Source organism: Pinus tabuliformis, chromosome 9 (genome assembly GCF_031772625.1).
Source record: "Pinus tabuliformis cultivar Carrire ecotype Pingquan chromosome 9, CPIR1, whole genome shotgun sequence".
Classification (NCBI taxonomy): Eukaryota; Viridiplantae; Streptophyta; class Pinopsida; order Pinales; family Pinaceae; genus Pinus; species Pinus tabuliformis.
The window spans coordinates 1,539,761,662-1,539,773,863 of record NC_142307.1 but is presented as its reverse complement, the minus strand read 5'-3'; the positions used below and the strand labels follow the sequence as shown (position 1 = coordinate 1,539,773,863).

Sequence of the window (12,202 nt, the reverse complement as noted above, 5' to 3'; positions counted from 1 at the left end):
TGACACCTAGCGGACTTCCATTGACCTGATATAATGAATCAACATGAAACCCCAGAGTAAAGGCATCTTTAGCATTATTTTTCGATACACGTACCTTGCCATCGCTGAAGGTTACCTTGTAGCCTTTGTCTTCCATTGCCGAGATGGACACCAGGTTCTTTCGGAGGTCAGGTGCATTAGTACATCCTGGAAATTCTAGCCTTCTTGAATGGTTGTCCTCTTCCTTGATTCCCAGCTCTCCTCTTACCTTTGCTATTGAATTTGTCATTCCTTTGATTGCCATCAGAGGGATTTTGATCATCGTCCCGGTGTGAGTCCTTTCTATCAGGGCACTCCCTTGCATAGTGACTTGCTTTATCGGAAATGTAACATCGTCATTTTCTTCCACCCTTAGATCCAGCCTTTCTTTTTTATTTAGTCCCAGAATTATTTCTTTTCTTAGCATGAGAAGAAAAGGCAGCAGGAGGACCTTTAGGCATGGGCATTTCTTGCTCTTCTTCCCTTGTTTCTTCTTGAATGCATCTAGCCATTAATTCCTCGAAACCAGGAATTACATTATTGTTCAGAAGAGTAGTCCTGAACACATACCATTTGGATGGTAATCCTCCAAGAGTCGTGAGTGCCATTTCCCTGTCAGTAATAGCCTCCCCAATAGATAGGAGATCGTTCTTGATCTCGGTTATTCTTAAGAAGTATGCTTGCATACTCTCATCTTTACCCTTCTTGATTTCCCTCAGCTTATTTCTAAGAAACAAAACTTGATTTGCATCATTAACTTTAAATAAACTCACCAGTCTATCGTAGATTTCCTTGGAGGTGTTCAGGTCAGAGATGTAGACCACCAAGTGCTTGTCGATAGAGTCCCGGATGATCTTCTGTTTTGACTTCTCCAGTTTTCCATTTGTTCCATGCAGCAGCGGATGCATTTGATGGAGGCTCAACAATATTGCCTTTTACATGGTCCAACACTCCTTGATCTTCTAGGGTTAGATCGATAGACATCTTCCATCCGTGATAGTCAGCTTTCTCACGAAGCTTGCCTTCGGCAGAGTGTTGAGGACCCCATAGTTCTTTTAGGATAGCCTCGCCAATCTTCTCTTCGGTGATTGCTCTTGCTCTTGCTCGGGCTTTGTCTTCACCTCAGCTCTGATACCATGTTAAGATATGGTATGTTCTATGCTTATAACAATTTACTTCTTTTTCTTATTATATTCCACAAATTAGCAATCACATGTACATAAAGTAAAGTGCAGATAGAACATTAAACGATCGACAGAAAACAAGCCAAGACAAGAGACACAAGATGTGGCGGCTAGCCAGGGAAAAACCCCACAATGTGTGGGGAAACCCTTTGATCAAATCTTCTTTTATCTTCAATAATTCAACAGAGAGAAATAGTACAATAAATCTTCTTTATATCAGCAGTAGAAAACCCTAGATCAGCAGCATCAGCATGAGCGGCTTCATCATCAAACTAGGGCAGACGATATCTCACAAACCGACCGTCGGATCGGCATGATTCCACCACCAGAAGTTGCGATTTCCAGAGGAGGTTCAAATGAACCTATAGTGCAGTTCAGATGAGGAGATCTTCTAGTCCACGCAGGTCAAACTTTACTTCTGCAGTTGCAGCTTCAGTTTCAACAACTTCCTTCAAAGTAGGGCAGTCGATATCTTGCAAACCGTTCGTCGGATTGACTTGATTCCACCACCAAAAGTTGTGGCTTTCAGAGGAAGTTCAGATGAACCTACAGCACAGTTCAAATGAGGATATCTTCTAGTCCACGCAGGTCAAACTTTACTTCTACAGTTGCAGCGTCAGTTTCAACAGCTTCCTTCAAACTAGGGCAGTGGATATCTTGCAAACCGTCCGTCAGATTGACTTGATTCCACCACCAAAAGTTGCAACTTTCAGAGGAGATCCAGATGGACCTACAACGCAGTTCTAAGGAGGAGATCTGATGGTCAACGCTAGTCAAACTTTGGATTTGCAGTTGCAGCTTCAGGTTCAACAGCTTCTGGCTTCACATGTGTGAGAGAGAGACCCTTTTATGCACAGTAGAGAAGAGACTCTTTTCTGCGCAGTAGAGAGAGAGAGAGATGTGATGAGATGAGTGAGTCCTAATGAGGAAAAGTCGTCCTGTATTTATACACAATGTTGGTGTTTGAATAGATGCGACTGTGGGGCTTCTGAGCCTACATGAGTTGTAGGTCGGCTTGATAATAATTCCATAATCAAAATAAATTCATATCTCCATGAATACTTATCGGAATCAGATGATTTTTTTATCAATCTTACACCTCTCAACGAGAGGAATCTAATAAAAATATTATCATCCATGAATAAGATGACCCACATGAAGTTTTGCCCTAGTTATCAATTTTTACACCCGGAGGTTGAAGCAATTAAAAGAAAAAGAAAAGCATAATTGGCCACATTTAACAGAAAATTGTATCACAAAATGCAAAAGATAGCCGGCACAAAAAATAATTAGCACCTGGGAAAAATCCATTACATGAGCTCTACCGCAATCCATGGCCATCACCCTAGTTCCATAGGCCTTAGATGAGCCTCCTCTATCATTCAGGAACCTATGATTGTCCCAACCCCTGGAGGGCAATGAACCACCCTACCTAAAGGGGGTAATCACTTCTATATCTTACACATCATGCTCTTGCCCTTTGAGCCCCAAGCAGTTAATTAAGAAAATTCATAGAAGGAAAAAGGTATATGAAGAAGGGTGGAAATATCAAGGTCGGGGCACCTCATGTACCACGATTGTTTCCTCCTACACATTACATACCCAGGTGTGGGCTTCCCCTTATCTAGCTACCCCTATGCCCCACTATGTGACCCAGGATTATCCCTGTCATTCCCTATTCCATTCCATTTATTTGTCACTAACCGCCCCCATTAGAGGGATGTACCTTGGATATACTATCCCCTTTAAGGGTTGAAGACACCTAATAAGGTACTTGGCTAAGACCCTTTGGAGCTTGGAGACACTAGCACATGGCAAAGCCCACTGCGAAAGGGCATAACATTATAAAGTGCCCACTTTGTTATCCATGATTTGTAAGCTCTTTTACCCGATTCTTTTAATGACTGGTTGTACTGGAAGCCTAGGGGACGCATTGGATCTTATGCAGGATTGCAGGTGGTTTCCATTTGAGTTTGGTTTCCCTATAGGGGATCCTAAATCCCAGAGGTCTACATTGGCACATATAAGCTGTGCATAGAGAGCCATTCGCCTCCACAGTAGCAGACGACACTCCACGGATCTTCATTGATGCTCAGAGACTACTAGCGATCCACTTTTGGGATGATGGTGATATGCTTGGTACATTATGCCCAGCAGGCCCCCACAGGAGCCCCACACTCTTGGCAAGTGTCCCAGGACTTGTACGATGTCATGGCAGCATTCATTCCACCACTCGGACCCTTGCAGAGGATCTACAAGAATCTCCGATTCATATGGAGACCCATGGGGTCATTTATGTGCCCTCAGACCCACTAGGAGCACCACAGGTCTACTACTTGGAGAACAAGGGGCCACCCCCTTGTCCATCATATTTCGAGGAATTTATTCCTCAATATGGCACTTCAGGATATTATTGGGCCTTTGGAGGGCCCCATGACATATACATATTATTATTTGGCCCCTTGTGAGGCTTATTTTTACACTTGTGAGCTAGTTTGGTGGGCTTGTCACCAATAGGGGTTTTATTTGCACATTATTTTATCATTAGGGGCTAATGTAGGCCCATAGGCTAATTCGAACTCCTTAGGAGGCTATACATTGATGTTAGACATTCATTTGGATGATCACTTGACTTGGGATCTCTCTAATCATAGAGAACTTTGCATTTTTCCTTAGAGGATATTTTTTTGGAAATGGATGAATTTTGACGTATGGATTTGGGCACGTGGGCAAAAGCCATTACATGAGCTCTACCCCAATCCATGGCCATCACCCTGGTTTTATAGGCCCTAGATGAGCCTCCTCTATCATTCAGGAAACTATGATTGTACCAACCCCTGGAGGGCAATGAACCGCCCTACCTAAAGGGGGTAATCACTTCTATATCTTACACATCATGCTCTTGTCCTTTGAGCCCCGAGCAGTTAATTAAGAAAATTCATAAAAGGAAAAAGGTATATGAAGAAGGGTGGAAAGATCAGGGTTGGGGCACCTCATGTACCACGATTGTTCCCTCCTATACATTACATACCCAGGTGTGGGCTTCCCCTTATCTAGCTACCCATATGCCCCACTATGTGACCAGGATTATCCCTCTCATTCCCTATTCCATTCCATTTATTTGTCACTAACTGCCCCCATTAGAGGGATGTACCTTGGATATACTCTCCCCTTTAAAGGGTTGAAGCCACCTAATAAGGTATTTGGCTAAGCCCCATTGGAGTTGGAGACACTAGCACATGCCAAAGCCCACTAAGAAAGGGCATAACATTATGAAGTGCCCACTTTGTTATCCATGATTTGTAAGCTCTTTTACCCGATTATTTTAATGAATGGTTGTACTGGAAGCCTAGGGGACGCATTGGATCTTATGCAGGATTGCAGGTGGTTTCCATTTGGGATTGGTTTCCCTATAGGGGATCCTAACCCCTAGAGGTCTACCTTGGCACATATAAGGTGTGCATAGAGAACCATTCGCCTCCATAGCAGCAGACGACACTCCACGGATCTTCATCGATGCTCAGAGACTACTAGCGATCCACTTTTGGGATGATGGTGATATGCTTGGTACATTATGCCCAGCAGGTCCCCACAGGAGCCCCACACTATTGGCAGGTATCCCAGGACTTGTACGATGTCATGGCAGCATTCATTCCACCACTCGGACCCTTGCAGAGGATCTATAGGCATCTCCAATTCATATGGAGACCCATGGGGTCATTTATGTGCCCTCAGACCCACTGGGAGCACCATATGTCTACTACTTGGAGAACAAGGGGCCACTCCCTTGTCCATCATATTCCAAGGTATTTATTCCTCAATATGGCACTTCAAGATATTATTGGGCTTTTGGAGAGCCCCATGACATGTACATATTATTATTTGGCCCCTTCTGAGGCTTATTTTTACACTTGTGAGCTAGTTTGGTGGGCTTGTCACTAATAGGGGTTTTATTTGCACATTATTTTATCATCAGGGGCTAATGTAGGCCCATAGGCTAATTCGAACTCCTTAGGAGGCTATATATTGATGTTAGACATTCATTTGGATGATCACTTGACTTGGGATCTCTCTAATCATAGATAAAATAAGATAAGATAATTTTATTAATGTCCAACAAATGACCATAATAGGTCAACGAGACAATCGGTTACAATGATTACATCATGCCAAGCCGGTGGACCAAACAGTCACTTTCAACATTTCTTTTAAAAAGAAGAAAATACATCTATAATCTAAGTAAATGTAAATGAAGAAGCTAGAAGCTCTCGGCTTTGAAACAAAGCACTGCGATGAAGCAGAGAAGGAGAAGAACAAGAAGAAGCAGGGAAGGAGTCTCCTGTCCAGTTCCTACTCCTAACATCCGAGGTCGAGAGAAGAAAACTGAGAGAAGTTTGTCAAAGTCTGCTGTCCTATGGGCATACTGAGCATTTTTCCTTAGAGGATCTTTTTTTGGAGATGGATGAATTTTGACGTATGGATTTGGGCTATTTATCTTGTCTTGGAGCTTTGTCTTGTAAATGAAATGTTGGTTGGATATACTCTATAACGTTGTATGTAAATTTTGATGTTATTATTCTTGTTGTTGCATACTGCTAAAATTAGGGCTCGTGGCTGCATTATTGAAATGTGGAATTAAGCATGTTTTAGCTAATTTAATGTATGGGCCAATGTTATATGAATGGAATGTCCAGAGATTATTTGTCTCAATAAGCTTGCATCGCTTGCTTTGAAGTATAAATGCTTGAAGGTCACTTTTCTCTTCTTTCTCTCAACATTGGATGAAGTTGACTTTCTCGGCCTCCTTGATCAATAAACCAAGTTCTTACTCATCATCATCCTTAACTCCATATCCCCAAGTGAATTAGGCATTGATCCCTAAAAAGGGTGGTCATCCCCTTCACCTTTCTCACCTTTTATCACTTTTTCCCAGGTCTAGCCCTCAAAGGTTACCTAGGGTATCAATTTCCCGGGAATTGACCCAAGGAAAAACTTCGATCTACTACAGGCTACTGCGCTGGTGGGTCCCTTTCCTCTCCGCCAAATTTGAGGCAATTCTAGCGGTGGAATCTCCAAGAATCCCAAGCCCTTGCTCTAGGATCGAATTTTGCCCAGGCATCCCCAAGGCTAGACCTCAACAGGATCAATTCAACCTTTTGAAGTAAATATTCTTGTTTGGTCCTTTCCCTTCACCTTGTCCAGGATAGGAATATCATTGGGTGCTGCATTCCATCCCTGACCCTGGGCTGGGTGCACTTGGCCCCGTGTGGTCCCACTTCTCAATAAAGATTATTTGTCAAGGACCATTTGGGAATCCAAGTTTCCCAAGGATTATAGGGATTGAGAACCTCGTCCGTAAGTCTATTCCTTCTCCCTCAACCCTCCAATCCTCACCCCTTACCCTTGGAAGACCAAGTCCCTTGCTTAAAGAGCAAGCAAGTTCCATTCTTCACTCCATCCTCGGGAAAGGGTTTTCTAGGGTCACCTTCCACCTATTCATTGAGATATACTTTACAAGTGATCCCTACACTACCGGGACTCCTCCCATCGGTGAAAGTCCGTAAAGAGCAAGGAGACTTAGCTGTGGTAACAGTGGGCTAAGCCTCCACCATTGTCCTGAACCTAGCAGTTGCCCTCTTAGGAACCCCTTTAGGTCCCCTGCTGGTGAGTGGTAACAGGGATAAACAGACTAGAAGGGAAAAGGACTTTCTACCTAACTTATATATATCTGTACATATATTATCAAAGATCTATAACATGAATATTTAGGCATGTAATATTTTCCAAAATCAAGTTCAAAAACAGGACTTAATGCATGCGAGACACTGAATCAGGTAGGAAGGAGTTCTCTTTGGTTTTTGAACTGGTTTATTCAGATTCACGTATACAAATGATGCTTGGTGCATAAGTATTTTGATTCACTATGTAATGACAATGAAATTGAACTGAAATTTTGATTGCTGAACTTTTACCAGCAATGTACAGAAGAAAAATCAGTCTCATTACAGTTTCCTACTGTGGGGCTAAGAGACTTGCATACCTCACAAACATTGCTTATTGCATAAAGCATGGATCCTCCAAGGACAAGCATATCCCCAAGAATAGGTTTGCTCCCCTCTACAAGACAACAAATTCAATCAAATTCACTTTTGTAAAGCAAGATGAAGCCAATTGACTCAGATAAGGCATTTACACCAAGAATTACGACCAATCTTTCACAAGATAAGAAAATGTTATATTATAAAGAAGCTACTTATTCTGGTTGTATTGTTATTGAAGATACAAAATACATGTATAAAGCATCACAAAATCTCATCAATTATGCGGAACCTGGTATAAATGTATGACTCTTTATATAAGTACCAGAGATTAATCTACATCTGACCACAAAACGAATCCTGGGAGAGATCTCATAAGAATGCCAATAGCAGTAACACAACAGCTGAAAAGTCTTAGTCCTCATAATTATGACTGGCAGAACTGAAGCACCATGGCTCTTGGGCCTTGAGATTTTCATATTACAGAATTGTACAGGGAATTGAGAGGAGATCAACATTTTCAGTATATTTGTGCACAGATAATGCTTTAGGTATTAAATAGATGAACTATTTTGTGTACTAATTAATAAAAAAATGACTTGTCGATTACTTGGAGAGTTGTGTTAGCGAAAGACAGAAATAGGTGGATTAATTATTTTGATATTTTAACAGTAATATCCATGCAACAAAAAGTCGGGTTTCTCATTTGAATGTGAGCCAAAGGGGGAGAGATTGTCTCCAACTCTCTTCTGTATATCTTGTGTCTATGCAACAATGTCTAACTACTCAAAACTTGTTTTTTGTCGGCTCTAGGCAATAGTGAAGTTGTTGAATGCCTTCTAACTTCTAAGAACTATGATGCATTGAAAGTATTTATTGATTATTGTCCTCAAGCTGTGTGTTTTTCTGCAATATTCCCACTTAGCAACATTGCTAAGGGAAATATCATTTTTTGGCCAGTTTTGAATTAATTCGCATTAGCACTTAGGAAGTTTTTTTATATCAAATGTGAGCCCAAACATTAGAGGATGGAGGAGAAAATCGAGCCACTAGTGGTAGGTGGGGGCCACTCATAGAGAATTGCGGCCCACATGGGCAACACGCTCTCATTGGAGTGAAGTTGGTGGGGGAAAGTTGAGTTGGGCCCACATGGGCATCTTGGAGGCTCTTTGATAAAAAGAGCAAGAGGCACTCATTTTGGTCATTCATTCATCTTTGAGAAAATTGTCTTTGACATAGCACGCTTGAATGGAAGCCAAATCTGCAAGTGTTGTTTAGCACACGAGTGTTTCTGAGCGGAAATCTCAACCCTTGATTCAGTGGACTTCGAGTGCCAGCCCAAGGAGGGAGTTCCATCTATTCCAATTCATACCAACAGCAAGGAGTGCGAGTTTGTGGAGAGGCTCAATAGCAGCAGCACAAGGATTGCGCAGTTCTTGGAGGAGGCATGCTGGGAGGTTGAGGAATGAAGTGATTTTTGCAGCTAAGAATTGAGGTGGAGTCCGGGGAAGTATTTTGTTGGATTTTCCAGCACTTTGGGGGAGAAGCAAACACAACAATTGCCGCAAGTTACATTTTCTGCTTGTGGAAGAGGGCCAAGCATTTGGGGTCAATTTTGGAGCATCAAAACTAGAACAAGCCCTTTCTGGGTTTTTTTGGGTTTTTGACAAGGACCATAGAAATAATTTGGCAGAATTTTCTGGGCAGATTTGAGAGGTCTAACAGGGATCCCAATTCAGCCACCAGCTAAAGGAGCTAGGAGAAATTTGGGTTGAAATTCCGAGGTCAACATTTGGCCAATTCCTTCGTGGGTTTTTGTGTGTTATTGGTGGGGAGCCCGGGGTTAATTTCCCGGAATTTTCTGAGCACCGGAGAAGGCCCTAGCAACCATTCTACATAGCCAGCAACACACTTTCTGCGCATCTCAGCGCAGAGCCAAGGAGAACCAGCTAGTCCTCTTGGAAGAGATCCCATATTCATCACTTAGGCTTAGCTAGCTCGTCTAGGGCAAGCCCAGGTGCATACTTTCCAAGCACCTATTGTACTTCATGATTTATCAATAAAATGGCTCAGCAACGCAGTTTTCGGCTTTAAAATGGTGCTTTGTTGTTTGAGTAATTTTATGTGTGTTTTTTCTATGTTTGCTTTGTTTATCATTGTAAATTTCCATTAGGAATATTACAGTGGTATCAGAGCATGATTTTGGTCAGCTGTGGGTCTAAATCACGCTAATGCTCAAGTGCTATTGTGGGCTAGAATTCCAAAGGCTAAAACACTAGTCCCACATTATTCTTTAGATCAAACTTGTGCCCAAAAATGTCTCAGCGGGAGAAATTTGAAAATGTTACCAAGAACCTCGAGAGACTAGTGGGGCAGCTCGAAGAGTGGATATCAGCAAGGGCAGCAAGAAGAAAAAGTAGTTGTGGACCTGCATATGAAGAAAATAAGAGGAGCATGACTATTGAACGAAATGTGGGTATCAATACTGCAAAGATGAAGATGGGAGGCGAAGGTAGTGATGAGATGAGAGAGAACATACCCATTGAGGAGGGAGTTCATCTAGATACATTCCAGCCAGTTGAGCATGAGGCTAATGGCACGTAGGAGGAGCACGAGGATACACCTAGTGTGACGTGGGAGTTATCTCTATTGGAGTTTCCTTTGCTAGCCCCAGTAGACAGAATGGTGGAGGCAGTTGAGCACACATCCATTGTTGAGGTATCCCTTGATGAGGCACCTAGGTCTATGACAGAGCTTCAGAGCGACAACCACCTGTCATTGACTGATGAGCATGTCGTGCATGCTGACTTGTCTATGGAGGAGCAGTCGAAGGCTCATGTCGAGCCCATGATGGAGGATGATGTGCAGCCATCCTCTGGGCTAGCCATCCATGAGGGGCAACATAGAGACCACGCGTTGGGATTTCAGCATAGTTCGCTCTAGAGGCGCCCTGACAGGGTCTACAACGTTATCAACCCACCCCTATGCACTGGATTGAGAGAGGCAAATTTGTCTAGACATACCAGAGGGGATGACCAGGTTAGCAGCACTGTTGGGTCATCTTTGCCCATTGGAGAGAGAGAGACAGAGCTACCTAATCAGATCTCATGTGTTGACACAGATAGTGGGATGAGACAATCGGAGTTGCATAGGGTGCAGCATCCACATGTTGGGGTTGTTCTATGTGCAGTAGTTCGTGCATTCGATCCCTCTCTTGGGGTTGGATGGCAAGAGATTTTGAGTTGGTACCTTGTGGAGTGGGCTATGGAGATGATGGTGGACCTAGGTGTAGCTCAGCAGGAGCTTCGAGGCACTAGGGATACCGGAAGCCAAGACTACCATTGGGATCTGGGTGGGACTACTTATCGTTTCCTAGGTATGTCTGTTGACTACAACCTGGATGGTACAATTGACCTAGCAGTTGAGTGTGCACATTCGCTAGGGGAGTCTCGGTCAACACCAGTGACCAAACAGTTTATGGACAAACGCGTTTGGTTGTCTTGGTACGACGTCTATACACGGGATCACGGGGTGATCAACATACTCTAGCAGGAGTTTATCGAAGGAGGTGGGATTGGTAGGCCACCAAACAGTGCCTTGTATGGAGTTCGGGACTCTTCACTTTTGTGTGGGGCACAGAGGACGCAAAGGAGCAGAGCAGTGGTGGCATCACTGCTGACACATAGGGAGATTCACTTCTCAGATCCCTGATGGAGGATTTGGAGTGAAGATCCATTCATCGATGAGTATGGTGATGCGACGCTGGAGGTGATGATACAGATCAGGTGTGGGCCAACACGTAGAGACACAGCTCTAGGCCATCACATCCAAGGATGTGTGGGAGAATCTAACATTGAGCAGTGGACTACAGGTGGGCATGGAGGTGCATAATGGTGTACCGTTGTGTGTTGGATTGCGTTGTGGAGTAGGAGTGCCTTACATCACATTGAGTACACGCGGGGAGTGACTAGTGCCTTGACACAGATAAGACGCAGGACAGTTCAGGATGCTATAGGCATAGCCGAGGTAGCCAGTGGTGTACAGGGACAAGTTGCGGCATACAGTGGCATGTCGAGGAGTACAGTGATACTTGGTGGTATGCAGTGACACATGATGCAGCACAGCAGGCTCTTGGAGCGTTGCCTCCAAGGAGACTTATGGACCGGGGCATTGGGTGTACCATTGGATGCAGCTCACCTAGGATCAATGAGGACATTGTTGAGCATCTGGGGACACCATGTTTAGCGGAGATAGGGCTTCGAGGGGGTTATCAGCAAATCCGAGGTGAAGAGAGTGTCATCTGTAGGATTACTCTTGAGCATTCCGACAGACTTTTGATCATACCCTTTGGGACATACCCACCCATCATCCTCCAGTGTTGCTTACAATCACAAAGTGTTTGGTTGTTGCCCCTTGACACTCTCCATTCACGCAGCAAGGCATGGAAGGCTCACCCTCGACAAGTGGATGAAACACCGCGTGTCATGAGCTGGGAGGAGACTCTCCAGTTGAGACACTTGGTAGGTGCATGAGTTGTCGGATACAGGCTTAGGGATGGCGTGGTTGATTGTCGAGGTAGCATATGTTCCACCCTTGGGCTCACACTTGAGGGACAGTGGATGGTAGACTTTGTCTACAGGAGGGTATTCAAACTCTGAGTAGTGTCCACATGTATCATCAAGAGTTGGGATAGCGGATTTCACTGCGTGCTCGGGCAAGAGCAGGGCAGGTTCACATGCATGGGACATACTCCTGATACTTGGGGTCCACCCAAGGGATACATACAGGGGTCAGAGATGAGGGATAGATGGGTTCTAGCAGGTAGCAGCGCTACGTAACGACATCCCATGAGGAGTGGGAGCTATGAGCTCCCCATATGTTTGGGGGATCTGTAATGACCCACCTACAATTAGAAACAAAATATGAATATTAGCATACATACGGGGCATCCATATGATAGCT

The 12,202-nt window shown here is 43.9% G+C and overlaps 1 protein-coding gene across 1 annotated transcript in view; it reads right to left on the bottom strand.

Annotated features, from left to right (window-relative positions):
- The window catches only part of LOC149154492 (uncharacterized), a 342,939-nt gene that overhangs the window by 223,184 nt on the left and 107,553 nt on the right, over positions 1-12,202 (bottom strand). Inside the window, exon 5 of the mRNA XM_089438702.1 lies at positions 7,243-7,319. Coding sequence (XP_089294828.1) covers positions 7,243-7,319 — 77 coding nt within the window. The remainder of the gene's footprint in view (positions 1-7,242; positions 7,320-12,202) is intronic.